Here is a 25,546-nt window from a genome sequence, read left to right as displayed (position 1 = left end):
GCGGGAAAACTGGAAGAGAGATGGGAGCGCACACGAGTAAACAATGGCGAACAAGCGAATGAGCGGATGGTTAGGGCAGAAAGAAATGGGCGAGGTGGAGAGCAACTCCCCAATGAAATAGTTTATGGTAAACCGCAATGCGAAAAATGTCACCTCTTGGCAAAAATGAGCAGGGCGGCGGGGAAATGCGAAGATGGCAGTAGGAACAGAAACAGAAATGGCACCGAAGATGGAGTGGCGCATCCAACTGGCTAAACAAGTGCGGAAGTTGTTTGCGTTTGCCGCTGGCAAAGGCCAAGCGGAAGCGGCCTATTGGGCAATGGCAATGACGGCAGTCGACTGTCGCCACAGAGCGGAAATGAGCCAACTTGGCTGCCACATGGGGCGCAAAAGACGCCGGCTGACAATATCCGACACCGAACGTCGAACGACGAAGGGGCAACTCGGAGGTCCGATCAGAACTAAACGCACGTCTGACAATTGGTCGAAAAGCCAACTAGGTAATGCTAAAAATACCAACATCTGATAAATTATTTTTAAGTAGTTAATATTGCAACAGGAGATAAAATGGATTATTTATACGATACGATATATCGAAAATTGTACAACGCCTTCCTAGGCAAACTCAAGCAAAAATTTTAAAAATTATAAGTACGAAAAAAAAAAAAAAATAACAAATATAATTGTCAAACAGTTCCCAACCACAAAAATTGTCAATTCTGGCAATCAAATAGTTACTTTCACAACAACAAATACACACAAATAGCAAAGTAACACACCCATTTAATTGGTAGAATTGAATTTTTGAATTTTTGAATTTTACACCGACTAAAACTTCATCGGTCTTTTTGTTTAAGACCTGGTTTTATCGATCGGGTGTTATCAGAACATCTAGGAGGTTAATGGGGGAATTATCGGTTGAGCTTTCCCCTAACGTCTAACTTTTATTCGAGAACAAGTCGAGGAATATATAAAAAAAAATGTTCAGTTTATATTAAGAAAAATTAATTCTTTATCTGTGTTCAGATCACATTAAAATAAGATAATAAGATTTACAAAAAAGGGTAACGGACTTTTATTCGGTATAAGCTAAACGACTGACTTAACTAGAAAACTACGGCTTCTTCGTGGACTTTTGACGGTCCCACTCCCTGAGATGTGTAGCACCTGAACGATTCTCCTATTTGCACTGTATTGTGGTTCCTATGGTCCTCGAAGAGGTGGTTCTGTGAAGGCTTGATTTCTGGACTCGCACCGCTTTGCATCCGCTTCCGTGGGAAGCACGTCCTTGGCGAAATCCAGTAGTTTATCCAAAGGACATTGGAACTCACAGCCAGGAAGTGTAAGCCTTTGAGCCTGACCCTTGGGATCGTTGCGGAAGTAGATCTCCACCCAGTAATCGCCGGTTTCCTTGTTTTTGTGAAGTTCGAACAAAATCATCGAGGAGTAGCGAGGCATCTGGCGCTCCCAAACTTTCAGGGCTGAAAGAACGTTAACCACCGTCGAATCGTGACCCGTGTATATGAAGAGTTTTCTGCCACTGGGCTTCAGGGTTCCGTTCTTCTTCTGCTGCATTTCATCGAGCATTTTCTTGATGAAGGGACCGCCCTTAATCTTCTGCATCTCGGGTGTGTAGACGTTGTAAACGTAACTTTGTTCGGCCAGAAATTGGAGTTTCTCGGGGAAATAGGAATGCGTCCATTCAGGTAATTCTAGACCCCACTCCTGTTCTGCGAGCAACGTCAAATATAACGACTGCACATCCTCGGGCTCCTTAAAGCTCAGGCCCGTGTGCTCTTCCAGCTCCTTGTACATTTCCAGATAGGGTGCGATTTCTGCCTTTACCTCCGGTAGCTCGTAGACTTCATTCAGGGCCTCAAAATATCGCGGGCAGGGTTTTCGCACCAGTAGCAACTAAAAATAGTTTACTTTTATAATCAAATAGCATTTGTTGTACAGACCTCGACTTGCGTAAATAGATAAATGTTCTATTTTTAGTTTTTTTGAATTAGTAAGTAGGCTTAAATTTGCAATTTACATTTACTCAGCGATAAACAGGTAGTCAAAAATAATTTACATTACTTTGCATATAAATCTCATGAGCTACTAATAACTTTTTTAATTCATTCCAAGCCTAACATAATACCTACAATTAGAAAGGTAAACGGAACATATGTAAGTATTCGTTGACCAAAACTAACTATTCTTACAAAATTCACTAATATACAAGTACACCCTTATGCATATTTAATCTCTGTCAAATCGCTAATCGAGTTATAACCCTCAGTGGAGGCGATTGTTTCGATTAATCATTTTGGCTATCAAGTATACGCACCGTATCCTCATTGAGTTCCTGGGAGAAGACAGGTATGGGCTGCCAATTAAACCGGCCATTCCACTCCATATCGGTGCCCTTTGGCGGGAAAAAGGCGGCCAAAACGGTCTGCATGGTCATGTGAGTTCGCGGAACACCCGTCGCCTGAGCGTGGACCGACTATCGAAGAGAAGGGAATAGAGCGGAGACGGAGAAAGCGGAGAAGGAGAAAGCCAGAGCCAGAAACAGAACCAGAAAGAGAAAAGAAGGAATTGAGTGATGAGCCAAGCGCGCTTGAGCTTTGCAATTTGTAAACGTCCGCACTATCAGGCAACCACCCCGCGGACGTGATGGCAAGGGAGTATGGTAAGGGTACACAGAGAGAAATTGATTGCAGCTTCGACTGTTAGTATATAAAGGTAGTATGTGGTAGGTATATAAGTATAATTAGGTATATAAGTATAATTTAATACGAGCTTTCCAAATTTATAAAACTTTAAAGGAACATATTTAATGAATTTAAAATATCTTTTAAGTTTTTGTTTAGGATTTAAATGATCTTGGAAACAATTCTTAATTTTTTTTAGATTTGTTAACTCCTGTTTATCACAAAGAAAATATAATAGCACATAACTTAACATTTAAAAAGATAGTAGTTGGGCGGAATCTTGTAGTACTGAAACATACAAACTGATATAAAGACAGAAAATCCATTAAACTCCCAAAAGATGTGCACTGAAAATTTCTCTCTGTGTAGGGGTGCAAGGGGTTGTGCCTTGTCGGTTCGTTAGTGACTGCTTACTCACATCAGGACTGTAGTTGGGCGCCAGAAATTTGCCATAACGCTTACGCAGCCAAGTACCAATGTTGAACAGCTCGCGTTTGCCATTCTGGAGCGTTGATTTATTGCATGGCATGAGCGGATGGCACGTGAGACAACACCAGGGAGCCGAGGAAATGGGAAAGCGGGGCCCGGGGAGGAGAGTGAGCCGAAGTCCGAGACAGAGATGGAGAGAAGTGTTATAAAATAATAAATGCCTTGCATTTTTGCAATTGCATAAACATATGCATGTGTATATGTTAATGCAGCCGGCCCCGATCCCCCGGCTCTGCCAGCAAAACATTTGCATTTCAATTTATTTAAATGCTTTGCCGGGGGACGGGACTCGGGGATGACGCGGCAAAAGTTTGCGCTGCACAACTTTTTCTCCACTCACATTTGTTATTTGTCCCCAGCCAAAGGGATAGTAGGTCTCATTTACATAGGGATCCCTTGGATACGTATCCGCCGGCGTTCGTGGTCCATGTCGGAATACCTGAAGTTTAGCAATTACAATTTTTATTAGTCAAACGGATTCACCACATGCACACCGCAGTGTAGGCAAATACATATGTACATATATATCTCGAGCGATCGAAAGGCAGAAACACTTTAATTAGCTGGCAGCTTTAAGAAACTCAGCACGCGACGGGCTTGTAAGATTGAATCGCTCGTGCGACCCCAGATTCTGGCGGAAGTGTTCTCTCTCGCTGATAAGACGGTGTCTCACTTGAAGGTCGAACCTGGGCTCTGGATGGGACTATTTCCATAACTGCGTTTAACACTGCGCCGCATGACTACGGTAAGTGGGTTTCCAGTTAATCAATCGTGTATGACCAGTGCTCAAACAAAAAGCAAAAGTGCGTCGCAGTTTTATTTTATAATTTTATTATACGTTTGACAGCAGACTGGTTTTGGGCAGAGTGTAATTTGGGAAGCTGGTTTTTTGTTTTGGTTTTGTTTTGATTTCTGTTTTGTAATTAATTTTTTGTGGGTCTATTAAAAGACGAATGAGTTAGCAGAGTATATAATCGTGTTAATTAAAGTAAGAGTTATTTAGTAAGAATGTATAAATTATGCGAGTTTTTTGTGGCTTTTATACAGGTTATTTTAAAATAATTTATTGAATCGCTAACTAATTTAAACAAGACCCTTGATGACATCACGCTAGCTTTTGGTGTAGAGGGAATATTTTCATATTTTAAACAAAATTAAACTAACTTGTTTCGCCCCGCAAATAAAAACCTAGCTAAAATTGTAAAACACCTTTGACTTGATTGCTAATTGAGATAACATTTAAAATAATTGGCTAATATAATTGCGCATCGCAAAGAAAGAAATAACAAAAAATAAAAAATTACTTCTGACGCTCTGTAATTGGATTTCGCCCTGGTTTCCATCACCACCACCTTACTTATTTTCCAAGGTCAGCTTAAACTTTTTAACACCAACTCGCTTTAAACTAATATAAAAAAGATCCGCTAAACTTTCCGCCTGGCCGCGCTCGATTGTTTTTCGTAAAGTGTAATTCACAGCAATTATATGAACATTATATCTGATTGAATTGAGCCAGACAAATGGCTCAAACAGCTGATATAATAAAAGGAGGGAAATGCACAGAAACCTGGGACAAGTCTTTTGGAAATTCCACAGTCTATTCTGCCATACCTTTATCGAACGAGTTCACTTTCCGTACTGATGGTTGCGATTAAATGACCGGACTGAATCTTATCTGCCACCGGAGCTGACAGTCTACTAAACTGTAGTACTATCATAATTATGGGTTTACACACGGCTACAAAAAATGCGCCGGCGTTTGCACTTTCGCTTAACACATTTATAAACAAATGCTTTATCGGCAGAATGTTTGTTTTTACTGCCTACGTAAATGTCAATGCCAGGAGTTTCTCAATGCGGTAAACAAAATTTTAAAAGTGATGGCAACAATTTGTGTTATCAGCTGAATTTTTATGGTACGGCTGATTGCTGACTCTGGATTAATGTTAATTGGTTTGGAATGTTTTTAGGATACGTAATATATACATATGTTTTAGCACGATTGAGTTAAATTATCCTTGTTTGTAATATAACAAGTTTTATGGCGGGTTTTAATTCAGGGGCGTTTCCTCAATTATTATTTTGAATTCAGTGTTTTTATAGCAAAGGCTTTTGTATCAAAAATCTATAAATAAACACTTTACTTTCTCTTCGCAGACCTATAAAACATATCTATGCCCTTTAACTACTTGTTGTTCGCATAGTGTAGCTATCACTGTGCCGCACAGCTGTTTTGTGTTCCGGAATTTAAATACCACACCGCTTTGTTTTTCGATTTGATTGGCGATTCGCCCACCGACTTACCACATGCAGCAGCTCGAGCGTGGATTTATCAGCGCCGGGATCGTAGAGCTTGGCCGACGATTCGATCGCCGAGTGAGCGACGCACCAGATTAGAACCGCCGATGCAATTAATCCGCCCGTCATCGCTAGACAATGCCTTCGAGTGAAATGCGAACGCGGCATTTTGGTGGACGGGCTTTATAGCTTTATGGCCGTAGAATCTGTCAGGGGATCGGATTCTCCGACTCCGCTTTTGGCTTGTTTCTACAGTCTTCGGTTTTTGGGAGTCAACAGTCTCGAGACAAATCGAAGACTACGTGTTGAGTTCGCTCTTTGCTTTGTCTTTAATAACTTTTGTGTGCTTTTGGTCGAGCTACGAAACTAGCTAATTTACAGACGCGGTGAACGGGTTTTCGCCTCACGCGACCTCTATTAATTGCACTGGTTTCTCCGAGTGTAGGACCACTATCTTCTGTTTACCGTGGACTAAATATTATGCTGATAGGCGCTACGGTGATATATTTAAATTTTCGACTTTTCCGAGGGTCGCACGCGACTGTCTTTGGGCACTATCTTCGGTAAGACTGCGGGGGAAATATCATTGCAAAAGTCGAAAAGTCAAAAAAGGCATGAGTGTTTGGCTCTTTTATCGTTCCATTATCGCCAAATGCTTTCGTCACCGTCGCTCTTTTTATTTCTATTATTCCATTTGTTATTGTAGCTGGCGTTCTATTGTACAAAGATATGTTTGACCGAGCAGAGGCCCCAGACACCGACACAATGCCGCAGCGTTTGAGGCGTTTTAAATCGCGCCCGCGACTTTTAATTTATATGAACTCTCGGATTGGCTCCGCTTACTAATTTTGTTCTGGTTAGCGCCGCCGCCAACTCGAAACACCAACGAATTTGTCATCGAATCTGCGTGTGCAAGCACTTTTGTAATAAATCGTTTAGCCTCTTGATCGAGCATTATGTTAATTACACATTATCCATTCTCGTTGCTTAATTGCCAAATTTAAATATTGCTTTTGAGGCTGGGCTGGATTTGGAATACGGTTTCGTCATAGTCCGGAAGTTTCTGTAAAACGATGTCCATCTGGAAAATTACATACTGCCCTTTTGTTTGAAGTCGTTTTTCTTTTTTGTGAGTTACTTCCGATTCGAGTGAGTGGAGCTTCAAACGCCAACTGTTTAAATTTAAAAAATACCGAACCGTTTTTATAGGATTAATGTGGGGCATTAAAGGGAGAGGGTCGATTAAGATTTATGGATATTCAATCTACAATAAACAGAAACCCAATCTAACCAATTAAAGGTCTGAAATACAGAGGCTGTTGAAAAACTCAAAATAAAATTATTTGTTCATATTGTACATTCAATTTAGTTTAAATTTTACAAACATTACAAAATGTGGTTAATACTTAATTCTTATAATTACCTCAGCGATGTTCTAAAATCCAAATAATATTTGTTTACCTTCAAAGACCTAAAAAAAAAAACTAAGCGTCGCCTGAAAGTATGCTTTAGGTAACATAACAACGTAATGCAGACATAATTAGTTTCGATATTTTGATTCTATATAATTCTGTTAACCAGTCTTTACTTAGTAAATACAATTCATAATTATTTGTTTATTATTAATTAGGAACAGTAAGCATAATCATACAAAAATCTGTAAACTATAACATTCTTAATAGCAGAACAATATCAGAAAATGCTTAAAAAACCAAATGTATACAATATAATCTAAAATCCATAAATAAGTTTTAAAATAAAATAACCTTCTATTATTCTTCAATATTTCTATTAAAATATAACTCTATATTCTAGCCTATCCATCCATCCTAACTATCTATATTTTTTAAATAAATACAAAAATTATTCTATACCTATTTTTTGTAATATAAAAACAATTAAAAACTTTTCAATCTGCCTTTTAATAACGAGAATCGTTACAAAACTAGTTTAGCTAACATTCAAAGCTCAATAGTTAATTAGTAAATGATACCCCGAAGCGTGCCAATCACTCAAACACTCAAATTATTGGTACACGAAAGAGTTACACATATACATATATTTATTTATTCGTTATGTCACATTAATACTGCACACTGGATTACTAACAATGAAACTCGCTTAGTAATTGTAGCTGATCTTAGCTCCCTCTTGAGTACCCTTTGCCTTGCACAGCTCTTCATAGGAAGCATCGGGAATTATTTCATTCGTTAATTCCAATAACTTTGCAATGGGACACTGCTTTTCACAGCCTGGAATTTGAAGTTGCTGTGGCTCTTCTTCGGGATCGTTTTGGAAGAAGATCTCCATGAAATGCTCTCCTGTTTCTGAGTTCTGATGCAACTCAAAGGCGATTAGAGCTGAGAATCGAGGCATCTGAGCCTTCCAGACGTTTAAGGCGGAAAGCACATTTGTGATGGTCCAATCGTGTCCGCAGGAAAGGAACATCTTCCGATCTTTAGGCTTTATCTTTCCGGAAATCTGGTCCTGCATTTGCTTTATTAGCAGCTCCACGAAGAAACCTCCTTTCAGTTTGCGTAACTCGGTCGTGTATGCATCGTAGACGTAAGCCTTTCCGGCTAGCGGTAACATCTTCTCCGGAAAGTAATCCTTGGTCCATGAGGGCAGCTCCAAGCCGTAAGTTTGCTCTGAGAGCAGTGTAATAAAAATGTTGGTAACATCATGGGCGTGGCTAACATTGAGACCAGTGAGATTAGTCAGTTCCTGAAGCAAATCAGAGTTCTCTGCGTGCAGCTCTTTAACCTCGGGAAGGTTTATCACCTCCAGAACTGCCTCGTCGTATCGAGGACATGGGGCCTTCATTCTTATACGCTGAAATTCGAATATAGTTAAAAGGGTATGTTTATATTGAGATTTTTATTTTAGTCAAGTTCTTTGAAGTGGTCAGCAGTTTCAATAAAAAATTGCAGTTATTCATTAATAATTATCTTCAAATTCGTAATCATAGCTTGTTTACTTCCAATAATGGAAAATATATTCTAAAATAATAAACACAGAAGTTTCGATACTTGAGAGATTTTGACTCATTTTAATGATTATTATTCTCACCACGTCAGTTTCCTCTGATTCCATCACAATGGGAATGGGTTGCCAGTCGAGCATCAGGTTCCACTCCATAGGAGTGTTCTCCGGCGGAAAGAGGCCGGCCAACACCATTTGCAGGGACATCAAGGTGCGCGGCGACTCCGAAGATTGGGCACGAATCACCTGAAATTGCAATGCTCTGATTATTTTAAAGCCCCTTAAGCTTACTCCACTTATCGTACTTCGGGCTGATAGTAGGGTGGCAGGAAATCTTTATAGCGTTGACGAAGCTGTTTGCCTATTTTATATAGCTCCACCTTAGCACCCTGTCAAATTAAAATTGCACTTTAATTTGGATAATTAGTGTTTATATTTGATAAGTACTAACGTTGGTGAGCGCTCCCCATCCGTAAGGCTCGTAGGTTTCGTTGATATGTGGATCTTTGGGATAAGTGGTGACGGGTGTCCGTGGCCCATGACGAAATAGCTGTCACAAAATGTAATGAGATAAATATTTGGTAACTAAGAACTTTGCTGTATTTAATTGTGCATCCAAATCTAAGCTTTGTTAGTCAAAAGTATTTCAATTACCCTAGGGTCAATTTGAGCTTTTTATAAGGTACGAGTATCAACTTTACTTCGATTGTTTGTTTTTATGGTAAGCTAATAAGTTTGGTAGTCTAAAATCTACTTCTACTACAATAATACCGAGAAAATGGGATAATTATTTAGTTTAAACGAAAAAGAAATATTTTCCCGTGGGAGTATTTAAAATTATAATATTTCTTTTGGTCTCAGTCGACCATTAAAGCAAGTAATTAGTACTTTGATTTTAATTAACCCCGTGCCAGCGTTGATTTCAATAAATAAATATTTATACATCTTGATTAAATTCTTCCTCTTAATTATTTAATTCAAATTGTGCTTTAAACATTCAAATCGTAATGGGAATATATAATTATACAATGAAATGCCTCATAAATGTGAAGTTTAAGTTTGATTAAACCGGTTTCTGGTCTTGGAACTTTTTTGCAATATTACGTATACGTCACGAGTACTGCGAACTGGCCCAAGAACAGTCGCGATTGATTTATGTTAAAGTTCTCTTTTACTGTACTCATTGGAAAACATAGCTAAACTTTTGTTTATTTAAGAGAAAACTTTATTTAATTTTTTTTAATTTTAGTTTTTGGCACTGTTATGGCATTTGTCGTCACAAGCTAATAGGTCAAATTAAATAGGTTTAACACATTTTGTTTAATTTTTTGGTCTGTTGACTGGCTTAGTTAAAAAATTTGTAACGAGCCCTAATTCGTAATGAAATTATATTGTTTTGCTTCTCAGATTCTTCGCAGTTTTCACTTATTTACCACATGAACCAGCTTCAGGGTTGAGTTTTTTTCACTGTCCGCGGGATTATGTACTTCCACTGAGTTTTTAGAACCGTGTTCGGGACCCTCAGTGATCCCCAGGGGAACTTCAACATGGACAACACCTCCCCGAACAATTAACACATAGCTCACAAAGAGCAGCAGGCCGCGTAACTTTAGCATTTTCGCGAATTAAAATTAGCGGATCGTTAGGAATCAACTGGACCGGCCTCGTTGGGGCTTGTGCGTTGAGTGAATGCATCAATAGTACTGCGGACTGCTTTTAAGTCTTGATTATGTGGTCACCCATACTCATGCCTCCTGCCCGCACACTCATAGATAAGAGCGGCGTATAGCGAGCTGCTCATTCGGTGGAATAATCAACTACAAAAGCAAATATTTCACAAACAATTCAATTTAATTAGTTTCACACGAACAAGATTTCCCCCCAAAATTAACTCAATGACCGTTCTTTTTGGGGATTTTTATTGTACTGGTTTTTTTATAATAATATTTTTTGCACTACTCTCCGTCGACCGTTTTTGTAATACTGAGCGCACAAATTTCGCTTTGCAAGCTTGCTTTTTGTTAACGGCCATTCTGATCGATTATGCGCGGTGGTGGCTCCACGAAATTGTCGTCATGTGGCCGACATCTCTGCTCCGCCGGCTCGTTGGGCAAGACATCGCCACTCAGTTCGATTAGGCGACTCAGTGGACACTGGCGATCGCAGTCTTTCAGCTGAAGCTGCTCCAGACAGCCGTGCTCGTCGTTGCGGAGGAAGATCTAGAAATTAGATGTATTAATTTGAGCAATAGAGATAGAACGACTTCAAATAAGCCTTCTCAAAAAATAGAAGTTATTAGACTTAGAATGGGTAGGGACCGAGAAAGCTTTTTCATCAACTTGTAAATAATATTAGGACTATTGTGGCAAAAAATCCCATAAATCTGGGGCCTTTTGAGAAAAATATAATTGTATTTTTGCAGACTGGCCCTTTAGACGAAATCTTACTTTTAGACTTTAAAAACGCTATCGTTTGGTCATCTACGGTCTAATTAAATCCAGTATTTTTCTAGTAATCGGCCATGGAAAGACAGATTTTTCTGCTTTTGAACCATGCCGATTGTGTCTTTCGTTCGCAGGTTAAAAATGATTTTGTGTTTTCTTTTCAGCGCGACTATACGGTGAAAGAGTGGTAACATTGACAAAATAGGTATGAGGTAAAATATTGGAAGCAAGGGACTTTGCAATCAATGTGGTACTATCCAAATACAAAAAAAATCAAAAAGGGGTGGCCGGGTTGATATGGAACGTCTCATATATGGAATGAATATAAACCAGGGAACGAAAATAACTGTTATTGTAAATTTTTCATACAAAAAAATCACGCACTTAGAAGGGTCCTAAAAATTTTTTAAATACACCACAATTTTTATTAGCCATTGTAGTTTACAAATCCGTAATGATTTTTATTTTTTGATTTTTATAATAAAACTCAAAAAATAACTGTTATTTTTTGATTTTTATGAATAACAGTTATTCCTTTGACATTTTTGAAAAAATGAAATTATTAAAAAAAACATAATACCCGTGCTTTTTATAACTTACTAAAAATTTGTTAAAAAAGGCAACCGCGCATATTTTATACCTATATTTTTTTAAAATTTTGTTTACCCACAAAATCGCCATAAATCAAGTTTGAGTTTTATTTTGATCACGACGAATAACTGTTATTTGTCAACTTTTATTATAAAACTCAAAAAATAACAGTTATTCTTTGAGTTTTACTTTACAAATCAGAAAATAACTGTTAAAGTGTGATTTTTAAAATAAAACTTATAACAGTTACGTTCCCTGATATAAACATATAATAAAATTCAAATAATATACCAACACCTAAAGCTTCACTTTTATGAAAAAAAATATTTGTAAAACTGTAGATACAGACGACGTTTTAGGTGCAGTTTTCTTATAAATTCGTTTTAAAAATAAAAACAAAATGTTTTAAGAATCTTATGTTTCACCTAAAACTTTTGCTAATTTTCTCTGTGTACTTTCAATGACAATCGGTTAAATCTTATTCAATGATGTGAAGCCTGAAATTAAGTTAAATTCCGCATGCGGTATTAAATTTCTTACCTCCACATAGTATTCCCCGGTTTCCTTATCCCTATGCGTTTCAAAAATGGCCATCACGGCGAACCGGGGCATTTGACGCTTCCACACACCCAAGGCCATTAAGATGTTGCCCACGGTCCAATCGTGCCCAGTATATATAAACATTCTGCGATCCCTGGGCTTCAGGCTTGCTGTACTTTTGGCAACCATCTCTTTGTACATTCTTTTGAGGAAGGGCCCACCTTTGATCTTCTGCATTTCGGGCGTATACGCATTATATACGTAGCTCTGCTCGGCCAGAAACTGCATACGATCGGGGAAGTAATCTTTGGTCCAAGCGGGCAATTGATAGCCGAACTCTTGTTCGGCGAGAAGAGTTATATATAGGGAATTGATATCCTCCGCACTCTGAATCGACTTCCCAGTCAGATTTGTCAACTCGCGGAACATTTGCTCGTAGGGCCTTGTTTCGGCAATAACTTCCGGTCTCTTGAAAACCTCCTCGAGGGCCTCGAAATAACGAGGACAGGGTGTGCGAACCAGCAGGAGCTAAAGCACATATTTAAATTAGGCCATTAAAATTGCGATATTATAACTCACCGAGTCCTCATCCAAGGGTTCCGATACGATAGGAATGGGCTGCCAGTTGAGGTGCTTATTCCACTCCATGGGGGTTCCGCGTGGCTCGAACATGCTGGCCAGTGTTGTTTGCAAGGACATCATTGCCCTTGGCGAGGCAGTAGCTTGAGCATGCAGCCGCTGCGCGAGTCAAATTATCGAAATAGGGACATCTTTAATGTTGAACAAACTTACTTCTGGTCTGTAATAGGGGCCCATGTATGCCCCGTAGCGGCGATGCAGCCAGCGTCCCATCTCGAAGAGCTCCCGTTTTCCAGACTATAATTAAGACGAAATTGTTAAATAGCTTAAAATATCTCATCCAACCAAATTTTTTCCCCAGAAACAAATCTCGGTGGCACAGAAACCGTTTTTTAAATTAAGTACACGGTTTAAAACCAACCAAATAGTAGGCTTTGAAACAAATGTTCCTAAAATCGGAGCAAATTTCCTCCGAAAGTCTTAAAAGCTACAGATTCCGTGACACCCAAATCCGTTGCCGATTTCTGTGACACCCAAATCCGTCGCCTGATCTTAAAATTATTTTGAGTATGGGATTCGAAAGATTATAACTTTCAAAATGCTTTGACAGCAAAACCAACAAAGAAGCCGTTTGCTCGGAACGACCAATAGAAACAAATATTATAACTTTGTTTGTTTTGAAGAAGGCGATTTGATTTTTGACAATTTAGAAACTAAATTTAAAACAAGAAAATATATACATATGTGATATTTCTGGAATAGCACCGATCAACGGAGCATTAGAAACTCGGTCACGCGAGACAGAGCTGGTCGCCCTCTGAGAAGGTGATGTAAAACATATAGTAGGTACATATGCCTACAAAAGTTTTAATAGTGAACTGTATAAAAATTTCGCCTTGATGTAAGCCAAAATACCAATCATTTTCAAAAAATTTAAAAACATTACCATCGAGAGCTAATCTTTATGTTAAAATACATAAAGACTTATTAAGTCAAACGTAAATAAGTCCTAGGAAATCAAAGATATTTTTTGTAAAGCTAACTAAACTTAGGTTCCATAAGTTATTAAAACCATTTTACAAACTGAAACAAAACTTTTTATCATACTTCAATTTTGTAAAAAGTATAGCGACTTCTTTTTTGCACTTAAATGAGTTATTTTACAAAGAACTAGATTTTGTTTTCACTCACATTGGTCACATGTCCCCATCCTGTTGGCTTGAAATTGTCTTTTAAGTACGGATCCTTGGGATATGTGTCCACTGGGGTACGAATGCCATGTCTGAACACTATATGCACCAATTCCAGGGTGGAGTGTGTGGTATTGGGGCTGGTCTTGTAGCACTTGGATCTGGACTCCTTCGAGTCCAGCGCCTTCGAGGATACGCTGCTGTTGAGTATACCGATTACAATCACAAGGCCCAGAAGGGCAGCTCCCAAACCGAACATCGTGAGCATTTGTTTACGCGTCCAGCGACCGAATATCATTTTGAGGCGGGATTCCCTTTTATACCGATCGAAACAAAGCCGGAAGAACCGAGAATCAAAATTCCCAAAAACGAGATTTCGACGTATTGATTTTTTTCTCGCTTTATTTATTTGATTGGTTTAATAGCACTTTGTTTTTTAAACGATTTTTCCGTTGCGGTTATCTGATTTTTAGGCGAGCTGCAGGCGTGCAACTCACAGCGCTTCTAGAGCTAAAATAAACCGTTGACAGCTTGATACGGAGAACTTAAAAGAGAGATAAATCAACGCTCGTCTATTCGGCTATTGTTGCGTCAAGTGTTGTTGCTGCTGCAGCCGCTGCCGCTGACCACTTTCCACCGAACTCGGCTTCGAGCCGAGTTTACAAGCCAGGCCTGCCAAGCTGAAACAAAAAATCCCAACTAATTGGGCGTTTCTCATTGAACCGGGCAATTACGTGTACGACATGTACGCCACAAATTCACGAAAAACAGTCCCACCATCCCATTTTGGGTCTATTTATAGTACCGTAACGCCCTCTCACGTCCAGCTCCACATATTTTTTTAGTTCGCATGGTCATTATCCTCCATTGGGGTGGTTCAGTTCCTGGCGTTATTAAAAGTAGTTCGTTATCTTCAGACTCATGCCTGGGTATATATATACCCGTTACTCGTAGAGTAAATGGGTATATTGTATTTGTGCAAAAGTATGTAACACGGAGAAGGAAACGTTTGCGAGCAAAAAATCAAATGGCCGCTAGATGGAGCCAGACGCGGTCGCTAGATGGAGCTGCACATCTCCATATCAGTCGCACTTCCTTTAGCTGAGTAATGGGTATCTGATAGTCGAAGTTCTCGACTATAGCGTTCTCTTTTTTTAATGGAGTATTTCTCTTTTACTGTAATATCCAGGATTTTACAAACATTTCCATTTTTTTTAATTGACTATTAGAAATATAAAAGTTTATTATACCCGTTACTCGTAGAGTAAAAGGGTATATTGTATTCGTGCAGAAGTATGTAACACGGAGAAGGAAGCTTTTCCGACCCTATAAAGTATATATATACTCGATCAGGGTGACTAGCCGAGTCGATATAGCCATGTCTGTCTGTCTGTCTGTCCGTCTGAGATCTCGGAAACTACAAAAGCCAGAAGGTTGTGTGGGAATACATATTCTTGGGCTTCTACGTAGTAAATGACTAAATTGAAGCTATTACAGAAAGTCACCAATTGATCTTGGTTGAGATTACTTTTAGATTACACTGAGGTAGGTTAGTAATCATAGGGGTCTGAGTTAGGAATTTAAATAATCTTATAGAGCTGATGTGTTTGTATAACTGTGACAAATTAAATAATGTTATAAAGTTTGTGGCCCTTGTAATTTATTCAACAAATAACAAACTTATGCCAAAGACATCGTTAATCTATATCTTCAACACAAATTACTTAAAAATGACAAAAAATAATAAAAGTGTGATATATGTGTGTGCACTAATTATTTGCCTTGTTTCACTTTGTTGACATTTGCTCTGTTGGGAGATAATAATTTAAAGCTGCGTATGAGCAATTTCGTCTTGTTTGAACAAGTTGTTGGGTTGGTTTTTATTTTTTGTACGGCTGTCAGAAATTGGACAATAAATGTGAGTAAAGGTCTCTATTTCGCTGGGGATTTCTCGTTGTTTGTTTTATGTTCGTTTGGTGTCACATTTGGTTTTATTTTGTTTGCCCGAGCGCTAATTAACTGGACCAGACAACCTAAGTCCGTTGTCAGAACTCCGTGTTTGTCGATCGCTGCTTTGCCATGTGGCTAGTTGTTGTCTAAAATGTATTTTATGGCTAATTAATGACGGCGTCGACGATTAACCGTTAACTGTGTCTTTGCCAGCTTCCGAACTATGCAATTACATAAAAAATTTATAAAAACAAACAATAAGTGAGCTGCGTGCAAAATGCGCTAGAATTTCGTAATTGCTTCTGACTTTTGACTGAGCCTCTTGAACTTTCGACAATTTTTATACCCTTGCAGAGGGTATTATAATTTCAGTCAGATGTTTGATACTCAGTAAAGGAGACTTTTCCGACCACATAAAGTATATATATTCTTGATCAGCATCAATAGCCGAGTCCATATAGCCATGTCCGTCTGTCCGTTTCTATGCGAACTAGTCCCTCAGTTTTAATGCTATCGCGATGAAACTTTCCCAAAAGTCTTCTTTCTATTGCAGATAGTACATATGTCGGAACGAGGAATAATCAAAAAAATAATAGAAAAACCATTGTAACTTTGTAGAAAGTAGGCGTTTTGATTTTTAACAATGTAAAAACAAGATTTTAAGTAGGCATACCTGCAAGGGTATATAAACTTCGGCTGGCCGAAGTTAACTTCCTTTCTTGTTTTTGATTTGTTTCTCTTTTTGTGTGTTTTCCGAGCTGATACCAAATAAAAATCAATATAATTTATAGACATACGACATAAAATAATAGCAGCTATGTCCGAGAGCAACGCAATCGGCATTTGAATTGCATCAGCTGAAAAAGCGATTAACAATTTTTTCAGTCGAATAGTGAAAATAAACGGCCTTGCAATCGTTCTGGGAAAGTAGATTTAAAGTGAAATTAGATTAGTTCGGTGTTGATTTAATTTGAAAAATTATTTAATTATAAATTATATAAATCTATAAACTATAAACTCTATTAAGTAGAGCACACCATTTTCCCGTCCATCAACAATTTTTCTACTACATATTACATATACAATAATACCGTATAATTTTGTTTTCGGAATATTCTTTTTCCTATTTTCGTGATTGTGCACTTTTTCCATCGTTTTTTATACACTGGCAGAGGTTATTATAATTCCGACCACATAAAGTATATATATTCTTGATCAGCATCAATAGCTGAGTCCACATAGTCATGTCCGTCTGTCAGTCTGTCCGTCTGTCCGTTTCTATGCGAATTAGTCTCTTAGTTTTAAAGCTATCGCAATGAAACTTTCCCAAAAGTCTTCTTTCTTTGCAGGTAGTACATATGTCGGAACGAGCCGGATCGGACCACTACATTTTGTAACTTTGTAGGAAGTAGGTGTTTTGATTTTTGACAATTTAAAACAAGAAATAAATACCCGTTACTCAGCTTAACAAATTTAATATAAATATGCCTTTTTGTGTGTTTTTCGCGCGCCCCATTTGAAATAATTTACATTTTGCATTCACATATTCAAAATTAGAGTGACCAGCTTTTCCCTTTCTTGTTTTTTTTATTCTAAAGAATACAAACAATATTTACATTTATGTGTCGTCCTTATTTTCGTGATAGCTTATCGTTGTTATACCCGTTACTCGTAGAGTAAAATGGTATATTGTATTCGTGCAAAAGTATGTAACAGCTAGAAGGAAGCATTTCCTACCCTATAAAGTATATATATTCTTGATCAGGATCACTAGCCGAGTCGATCTAGCCATGTCTGTCTGTCCGTCTGTCTGTCTGTCTGTCCGTATGAACGCTGAGATCTCGGAAACTATAAAAGCTAGAAGATTGACATTTTGCATGCAGATTCTAGGAGTTCCTACGCAGCGCAAGTTTGTTTCAAAAGAGTGCCACGCCTCCTCTAATGCCCACAATCGCTAATATACGATTTTAAAAATTTTAATATTTCGGAAAAGTAAAAATGCAGTTTTATTGTGCTTATCAATACCTATCGAAATGTAGAAGAAATTTTTTTAATCGAACCATTCGTTAAAAAGTTACGGCGGATCAAAGTTTTTATCTCCTTCGCACTCCCTTTAGCTCAGTAACGGGTGTCTGAAAGTCGGGGCAGCCGACTATAGCGTTCTCTCTTGTTTTAGATTCTGAAGAATACAAATAATATTAAAATACTTATTAATTGTGATTTTACTAAATTCAAACGTTTATTTTGTGGGAATAATATATTTAACATTTGAATGATTTGTTATTTGTTTCCTATAACGTCAATTTTGATTATTTATTTATTTTCAAGCATTTTATAACCATTTATTCTTGTGTTCCCCTCTTCTTTTTTTCCATTTTAGAAACACGTGTGTGCTACATCTGGAATTTATATTCAGATTGTTGAATAGCTCTCCTAAGCCTATTTGCTAATGACTTTCACTGCAATTTATGGTCACTGCGCCACTGCAGCAAAAAACAAAGAAAAACAGAAAATATTTTCAAATAATATATTTTCAGCTGGCCAGAGGTTGCGGAGGGCGGCATATAGAAGATTGGGTGGTGGGTGTTGGGAGGAGCACGTGCTAAGTTGGCCATAAAACGTGCATTAGACAAACAGCAGAAATGGGAAGCGCTTTTGGCGCAAAAGCGTCTTCAGGCTCAGGAATCCATCCGTACTCACACATAGCAGAGACATTAATATTTATCAGACCCGCAATTACGATTACCGACATCCCAGACAAACTATCGAGAACCGGGAGGTAATGAAATCGAGTGGTCGGGGGTGGAGAACAGAGCTCCGGGGGAAATCAAGGGAATTCCGGCAAATTTTCCGCCAAAAACGTTGCCGCGAATGCTCGGCTAAATTTATTGATTCCGACGCATTGAAAATAGTTCTCGGTGGAGCAATTTCAAAGATTTGTACGACAAATTTTTTCTCGGCGCTCCACGACTCCTCACTTGAATGTTTCTGGCTGTTCTTTTTACATTTCGCTGAAATGGCTGAAAATTTCTAACTGACGGGCATAAAAATTCGAACACGCGTAGTTAAGCGCGCACACACGCCTGGATCGGACCCCAAAGGGGCGTGGCCGGGTCTATTCAATGAGACAAAGAGCGCCGGACCCAGGCAGTCTGCGTTTGGGATTACGTCTGGGCCGCGTTTTTTGGCAACAATTTTGAAGGGATACCCGGGGATGGGTCAAAGGGGATGGCCATTTGGGGTGTGCGAGTGGGAGGGACACTCTGTGTTGTCGCCTAAACGATAAAGCAATGACAAAAGTCAGCAGCGATTAAAGTTCAATTGGTGTGACCTGCCAATTGGCATAAAGGAAAAAGATTTCAAATGGCAGCCAACTTGGCAAAATGTTGGCTGGTGGAAAAGTGTTTGGGGAAAACGGCAAGCGAAGGGTGTGAAGTGAAAAGTGGAGGCAATGAAAACGGCGCGAATAAAGGATTGCTGCGCAGATATGACAGAAATCTGTTGAGTAAACAAGACAAATTGTTGCTGGCCACTTGACACGAAGAATAAATCAGGGACCCTACACAATATGATACTGAATTCATAGATTGTTACGAGCTTAATAAACAATTGATTCAACTAAATATAAATTTGATGAAATCAAAAAAGCATTATGTTAATTTTTCCTTTTTTTGTTACTATATCATTTACGTTGCAGAGGGTATTATAATTTTAGTCAGATGTTTGCAAGGCAGTGAAAGACACGTTTCCACATAAATTATATATATATATTCTTGATTTGCACCAATAGCCGAGTCCATCTAGCCATGTCCGTATGTCCGTTTCAATGCGAGCTAGTCTCTCAGTTTTAAAGCTATCGCGATAAAACTTTCCCGAAAGTCTATAAGTTCTATAAGTTCTTTTTAATGCAGAAGGTACATATGTCGGAACGAGTCAGATCGGACCAATATATCTTATTCGAACATTACACGTTTTTCGTTTTGAAGTAGGCATTTTAATTTTTGCTCAAAAATATGTGTGGGAAATCTGAACCCTTTAGCTTTTGTAGTTTCTGAGATCTCAGCGTTCATACGGACAGACAGACAGACTGACAGACGGAAGTTTTCAAAGAAGGCTAATAAAACGGTAAGTATGTTTTTGAACTGCAAGGGTATACAAACTTTGGCGTGCTATAGTTTTACTATATATTTGTATAAAAATATATCATCTAAAAAATTAAAAAAAAAAAAAAAAATTTTTGAAAATATTTGGTCTTTTGTTCAATCAAAACATACCAATAAAAAAATGAATGTTAAATTCAAGTTTTGGGCCGTTTAATATATGTGATAGACACACGCTTAATGTCCGTCCTGATTATCGCATATTAATGAGTTTATTTAACTTTTTCGTTGCGATTGATGGCCTAGGGTGGGGTTAAGGCCTGGTTAAATGCGCTCTTCTCATGTACGGCGGCTGTTTGTGAAGCTTTTCACAGCAAATTACAACAAATTATACACATAATTACGCTTTAATGCTTGTCCTGCCCACGCCCCCAGCTTTCTGCTAACGAGACCCCGCCCTGCCACGCCCCTCCGCCCCTATTCTTGTCGTGCAACGCATCAATGCAAAGTAAAATTGTGTGTAAAAAATGTGATAATTAACTTAAGTCCTTTGAGAATTTGCGGGAGTTTCATGGGAAAGGTTATGGCCTTACTCACACACACGTCGTATATGTCTGTAAATGCATGTCTGTCTGTATTTGGTCTGTTTGTTTGTTTGTTTATACACATAAACCCATTGTCAGTTAATTATGTAAAATGTCATACATACTCGTCCGTATGTGTGTTCGTATGTGCGGTCCAAAAGGAAAAATGTTGGCATAAAAGGACTTTGCTTTCACTTCAAAAACACAAACACGCAACACACGAACACCCACGATTACACTACATATGCATATTTGCATACGTTTGTATGTGTTGCTACCGGAAGCCTAATTGTGAGGCCGTTGTGATGGCTTCCTTGAGGCATAACGATTTGTTAGGGACAGTTGGCAATGTCTTATAGTATCTCGGTTTTAATTTCGATAAAACGATTATACAACCAAAAAAAGATTGCTATTGCCGGAAAAAACTACACTTTCTTATAATTTAGACTGCGTTCCTTAAATGCCTTGTAATTTATTTGTGTTATTAGTTTTTAAAACCACCCAAATGATTACCAGTAGAGAGCGTATCCCTGGTTTGCTATGTGAAATTATAACATTTGACTTTTGTGCTGTAAAATTCTTGTGGCTTCATAAATTTAAATTATGTTTACCCACAAAAACAGACAAGCACCCACACATGGCCAGGTGTTTTATAGAATTATTCCCAGCTTCCGTGTCTCGCTTTTCATTTCATTTTTGGCATTCAAGGCTCCGGGAGACTTTCGACTTTTCTTCATTTGCTTAGTTAACGAGCGTCTCATAATGCATACAATTGAAGGCATTAACAAAGGATGTAGTTCTGTGTGATAAGCGAGGGGGGTTGAGATCCTGTCGGTGGCAATTAGATGTCCTCGTTAGGCAGAGGTTGACTTCCTGTTATTCTGTTATCCTGTCGGGCTGCCATGCATGACGGCAGTTGAGCTTCGCCTCACATCTGATAATCCTTTATAAATAATACATTAAATGCTTGCTTAGCTGCGACCTGTGGCAATTGTTCTTTGCTCGGCAGCTGGAATATCATGGCGCATAGATGCCAGCCCAAAAACCTCAGACCTATTTAATTCAATTTGCATAAAAGTGCTTGGCATTTTATTAACCCAGTAAACGTAATTTAGTGCCCAAAGCACACGCTTCAATTGCCCCGCTGATGGAGTGCCAGTTAGGGCTGAAACTCTCCTTGCCGCTGCTAGCTTCTTGCCAATTTCTTGGTCCTTATATCCCTGGAGAGTCCTGTAAGACCTTCCCCACCAATTATCGAAAGTCCACCCCCGCAGCGCCGCGTCTTTTGTTGATTCTGCCAGCCGACCTTGCGCCTAGTCGAGCGTTAAGTGGGGCATTTTGTGGCGGACTGCCTTTCTGGCCCACGGTGGGGTATTTCCTTTTAATCCCGTCGCTGCAGTTTCCCGGCCAAAAAAAAATATTTCCCCTTGACGGGGATTCATGCAAAGGGCCGAAGTAAAATGGGTCAGGTCTTTAGGGCTGGCTAAGCTAAAACACTTAACGGTACTTATATACTTATAAAAATTGAGACGATAAAAATCAGGTTGCAAAGGAGTTTATTATTTGGGCATTATCGGAATTTTGAGAAAAAAATGAACTGCTGTACAAGGGAAATAAAAATTGGCTTAGCTGAAGTTATACTTCATTTTCTTTCTACCAAATAGATAAATTAAATTAAAATACCTATAAATTAAACACAATTAAAGATTTTTAAATCAAGCGATGCAATGATTATTTCCCTTGCCTAAAGCAACTAAAAATGACCAAATAATTTATCCCTAAAACCTAAATCACTCCTAAGAACTGAAACGAGTCTCTCCTTTCTCCCTGCAAAGCGCTTTCCCATTAGCAAAAGTTTTCCTTTGTCGTCGTCCAACATCTGTTTGGTCTATAATTAAACCATTTTTAATGGCCATCAAGGATGACCTTCAAGCTAAATCTCCGCCTAACACAGTACATAAATACATATATTTTTGGGTTAATTACGCAAAATAATCATATTTTTTCGGTCGCTGAGGCAATTGGTGGATGGTGAATGGTGGAGGAGTTGTGGAATGGCAACTTACCAGCAGGTCCACTTTGACCTGGTTTGGTTATCATAAAATGCCGCAGACGCCACCGCCACATGTGTGTGTATATCTATGTGGAAAGTTTCGGCACATTAAATGAAATTTAATTCCTGCCGTCATAAGCAGCCAGGACAAGCCAGGACAGCAGCTGGACAGGCCAAAGTACCACGCACCAGGAGCAGGGAAGAGGTCGCAGGAGACCAGGGTAACCGCCAAAAACTGTAGCCAATGTTTCTGGTGCTGCTTTGGCAAAGCCTTCTTGTGTCATGTTTGCCGATGCACCGATAAAAATTCGACATAAATATTCAATAACAAAACCTAACACAAAATATTAATGAAAAATATAATTCTCATCTTTAAGGGGTAATACAAAAATTTTACTTTGGGTAAATGACATTTAAGTATAATTTTATAAAATTCTTTAAGAAATTGGCTGGAAATAATTGTTATATATATTTTTATATTTAAAGGTATACAATAATTGCTTTATACATGGGCGAATGTATCCCATTTCTATGAAGCCCCTATATGTTATGTATTTATATTTAATCGATTGAAATAGTATTCTGTTCATATAGAATAATCCTTTTTTAGAGAAATAGTATTTGTAAACTGAGGCACTCGTTGATAATTTATTATTAGAACTTTAATCTTTACTTAAGGAAACCGTATTTTTTTCTCTATGTACCCGCATCCTTCTGCGTCATGTCCATGGCCACATCCTTCCATTCGGACCACCACCCCCTCCGCCGCCCCTGCTCTTTGTACGTGTCCTGGGCCTCTGTTTAAATGTTATTTAACGCTGGCCCAGAAGTGTCATGACTGCCTGCCTTCCATTGTTGTGTGAGAGAGTGTGTGCTGGTGCATGTGTGTTTGTGTGGGCGTGGCAAACTCATAAAATGCCGCACAGTTGTTGCAAAATTTGTGGCATCCTCCGTTGCAAAATCCACCTCACCCCACTTCTGTTCCCCCACTTTTAAAGTGGATCACAAATCCCGAAAAAAAAGAAAATCTACGGAATTTCACGCTTATCTGGCTAAATGGTTTTATAGGTTTTGATGTTTGCTCATTTGTTGATCCGTTTTGTTCGCTGAATTTTGTATTAATATTGCCTTGGTTGTTGCTGTTGTATTTGCAATTTATGAGGCGGTCAGTTTCGCCTTTTCAGACCCAAATTCCACGCTTCGTTATTCTTGCCTTTTTTCTGGTTTGGTCCGAACCCAATCAAGTAAAGCTATTTTTTGTGTCTGCGTTGCCAAAAATGCTGTTCTTAGATTTGATATGTTAATCATATTTTATGTTTTACATTTTGCGCTTCAACTATTTGATTGCCGACCTCAGCTTTATTAAGATATTTGTCTGCTGCCCAAAAGGGCGTGAAATCCAGGGCAGTTTAAGGTTGATCATTAGAGTTGGCTGGTTAAAGACTTCTGTAAGGATTTCACCAATTATCGGTGAAAGGTACAGTAATTTTTTTTTAACAGAGTTGGAGAGGTTTGTGTTTTAAGGAACAAGGAAATTATTAGTTAGGTATTACTGCTTAAAATACGTGATACACGTGATACACGCCCTTATCAACAAATTTATTACGATAATGTCAACTAGCCTATGTGTTTTGTAAACTTTTCCCCAATGCCATAAGTAATATACAACATCAACTAGTACAGTCAAATATCAATCCAATTACCTTATTCATATAGTGATCAACCACAAAAATTCCTGAAATCCCCTGGGTCATTTTTATGTCCTAATCCTTCGTTTTGATGTCGCTTTCCGTTCGTTCATAGGACGTCTTCAGTTGATATGACATTTAGGCCAGTTTATGGGCTGACCTCATTGCCGTTTCGTGAGCTCCTCGTCCCACGGGGCGTATGCGCCATATTTCAGCCCGCTGCTTGTTGCTCTCGGCCAGCCGACGGGTCGGTCCGTGGCCATAATCGTGCTCATCATCATCAACTTTCTTCATCTCCATCATCATATTCACAACTACGTCCAATTTTCCGTCAAACAGGCCGTAAAGTGGCATTTCCGTTGCCGTTTCGCCCCCGTCGTCTATTCGTCTGCCAGTTGCTCCTTTTTGTATGCGGCATAAAATTAAATTATTTGTTGCATAAGCCTCGCTCCCCTTCCTCCCCACTTTTCCTTCCCTTTTCCGCCTGTCCGCTTTCCCGCCGATGCTCTGCAAAAGCCAACGAGGCATGCAGCAAAGTGCTAAGCCATGAGAAAGTGTGCACTTGAAGCAGCACAAGCCGCCATGATGCACTTTTCCTCTGGGCCTTGACCACGCCCACTTCGCGGCAAGGCGGCAGTGGTGCCGAAATTTTGCGTGGAAAAATATAATAAATATGAGTAGGCATATACTAAGTAGGTGCCAAAAATAAATAAATATTTTACTTTAATTATAATTTATGATAATTTAAGTTTTTAATGTTTTTGTTATTTCATTTAGGCTAAGATTCTATATTAAGGACTGGTGAAACTTGTTGTTGGATAATTTGTTTAGCCAAGAGATAAAAACCTCATTATTTCCTTGGTATAACAGGAAGAAATGTGCAAATATAATAATCAATTAAAAACAACTCCACGTTAGTTTCTCTTTACATAATTACCGGATCTAGCAATAAAATATGAGACCTATGACAACACTATGGAACATCAGAAGCTGTGGAAGGTGGATGCTGGGATCGCTGGGTCACATTATTATACTTTGAGCGGCACCGAAATCAGGCAAAACTTTTCCGCACTCCGTTGGAACTCCCTGCTCTTCTCGAATTCCTGAAACCCCGCCTGTCATAACAACAGGGCGTGATGGTCGGCGGAAAACTGAAAGCCGGAGGCGGCCAAAGGAGGCCAACAGTCAGACCAGGCGCTGCTCTTTTCCACTCCTTACCAACACTCCGAAAACCTCCCTTTGGGATTCATTTTCGTTTCATTCATTTATTCGTCGCTAGCTGCTTTTCATTCATTTTGAACTTTCGACGATTTAATTCGGCTTTCGAGCTGCTTTTCCTTCTCTTCCGTCTCTGTT

At 38.8% G+C, this 25,546-nt stretch overlaps 3 protein-coding genes across 8 annotated transcripts; all 3 read right to left on the bottom strand.

The window, feature by feature from the left end:
- Positions 1 to 973: 973 nt before the first annotated feature.
- On the bottom strand, positions 974 to 6,652 carry LOC108069759 (venom acid phosphatase Acph-1). Of its 3 annotated transcripts, XM_070214900.1 has the most exons (6): positions 6,457 to 6,652; positions 5,496 to 6,392; positions 3,532 to 3,630; positions 3,121 to 3,204; positions 2,336 to 2,494; positions 974 to 1,914 (listed from the first exon to the last, which is right to left on the bottom strand). In XM_070214900.1, exons 2-6 carry the CDS (start codon positions 5,655 to 5,657, stop codon positions 1,204 to 1,206), a joined length of 1,215 nt encoding a protein of 404 aa, XP_070071001.1. In that variant the 5' UTR covers positions 5,658 to 6,392; positions 6,457 to 6,652; the 3' UTR covers positions 974 to 1,203. The 3 variants fall into 3 exon arrangements, with proteins under 3 accessions (XP_070071001.1, XP_017015488.1, XP_017015489.1); XM_017159999.3 differs by having other exon boundaries at positions 5,496 to 6,652; XM_017160000.3 differs by lacking the exon at positions 2,336 to 2,494 and having other exon boundaries at positions 5,496 to 6,652.
- Positions 6,653 to 7,533: 881 nt separating this feature from the next.
- On the bottom strand, positions 7,534 to 10,227 carry LOC108069758 (venom acid phosphatase Acph-1). Its single transcript, XM_017159998.3, has 5 exons — positions 9,905 to 10,227; positions 8,923 to 9,021; positions 8,777 to 8,860; positions 8,559 to 8,717; positions 7,534 to 8,321 (listed from the first exon to the last, which is right to left on the bottom strand). The coding sequence occupies exons 1-5, from the start codon at positions 10,085 to 10,087 to the stop codon at positions 7,611 to 7,613; spliced, it is 1,236 nt and encodes a 411-aa protein (XP_017015487.2). The 5' UTR covers positions 10,088 to 10,227; the 3' UTR covers positions 7,534 to 7,610.
- Positions 10,228 to 10,373: 146 nt separating this feature from the next.
- Positions 10,374 to 14,473, bottom strand: LOC108069756 (prostatic acid phosphatase). 4 transcript variants are annotated; one of them, XM_017159997.3, is made up of 5 exons: positions 13,817 to 14,473; positions 12,839 to 12,922; positions 12,626 to 12,784; positions 12,047 to 12,574; positions 10,374 to 10,690 (listed from the first exon to the last, which is right to left on the bottom strand). In XM_017159997.3, the coding sequence occupies exons 1-5, from the start codon at positions 14,111 to 14,113 to the stop codon at positions 10,493 to 10,495; spliced, it is 1,266 nt and encodes a 421-aa protein (XP_017015486.2). In that variant the 5' UTR covers positions 14,114 to 14,473; the 3' UTR covers positions 10,374 to 10,492. The 4 variants fall into 4 exon arrangements, with proteins under 4 accessions (XP_017015486.2, XP_070071443.1, XP_070071445.1 ...); XM_070215342.1 differs by lacking the exon at positions 13,817 to 14,473 and adding an exon at positions 13,572 to 13,684; XM_070215344.1 differs by lacking the exon at positions 13,817 to 14,473 and adding an exon at positions 13,217 to 13,319.
- Positions 14,474 to 25,546: the final 11,073 nt, after the last annotated feature.

This window comes from Drosophila takahashii, chromosome 3L, assembly GCF_030179915.1.
Source record: "Drosophila takahashii strain IR98-3 E-12201 chromosome 3L, DtakHiC1v2, whole genome shotgun sequence".
Taxonomy (NCBI): Eukaryota; Metazoa; Arthropoda; class Insecta; order Diptera; family Drosophilidae; genus Drosophila; species Drosophila takahashii.
The sequence above is the reverse complement of the archived record's forward strand: the minus strand, read 5'-3'. Positions and strand labels throughout refer to the sequence as shown.

Excerpts from the sequence above, each read along its gene's own strand:
- LOC108069759 (XM_017159999.3), bottom strand. The coding sequence starts at position 5,657 with ATGCCGCGTTCGCATTTCACTCGAAGGCATTGTCTAGCGATGACGGGC. Across the intron at positions 3,631-5,495 it reads CGCTCGAGCTGCTGCATGTG|GTATTCCGACATGGACCACG; the intron begins GTAAGTCGGTGG and ends GCTAAACTTCAG. Across the intron at positions 3,205-3,531 it reads GCTGGGGACAAATAACAAAT|AATGGCAAACGCGAGCTGTT; the intron begins GTGAGTGGAGAA and ends TCAACGCTCCAG.
- LOC108069758 (XM_017159998.3), bottom strand. The coding sequence starts at position 10,087 with ATGCTAAAGTTACGCGGCCTGCTGCTCTTTGTGAGCTATGTGTTAATT. Across the intron at positions 8,861-8,922 it reads GATGGGGAGCGCTCACCAAC|GGTGCTAAGGTGGAGCTATA; the intron begins GTTAGTACTTAT and ends TTAATTTGACAG. Across the intron at positions 8,718-8,776 it reads CACCCTACTATCAGCCCGAA|GTGATTCGTGCCCAATCTTC; the intron begins GTACGATAAGTG and ends TTGCAATTTCAG.
- LOC108069756 (XM_017159997.3), bottom strand. The coding sequence starts at position 14,113 with ATGATATTCGGTCGCTGGACGCGTAAACAAATGCTCACGATGTTCGGT. Across the intron at positions 12,785-12,838 it reads GCCCCTATTACAGACCAGAA|CGGCTGCATGCTCAAGCTAC; the intron begins GTAAGTTTGTTC and ends TGACTCGCGCAG. Across the intron at positions 10,691-12,046 it reads CCGGGGAATACTATGTGGAG|ATCTTCCTCCGCAACGACGA; the intron begins GTAAGAAATTTA and ends TCTAATTTCTAG.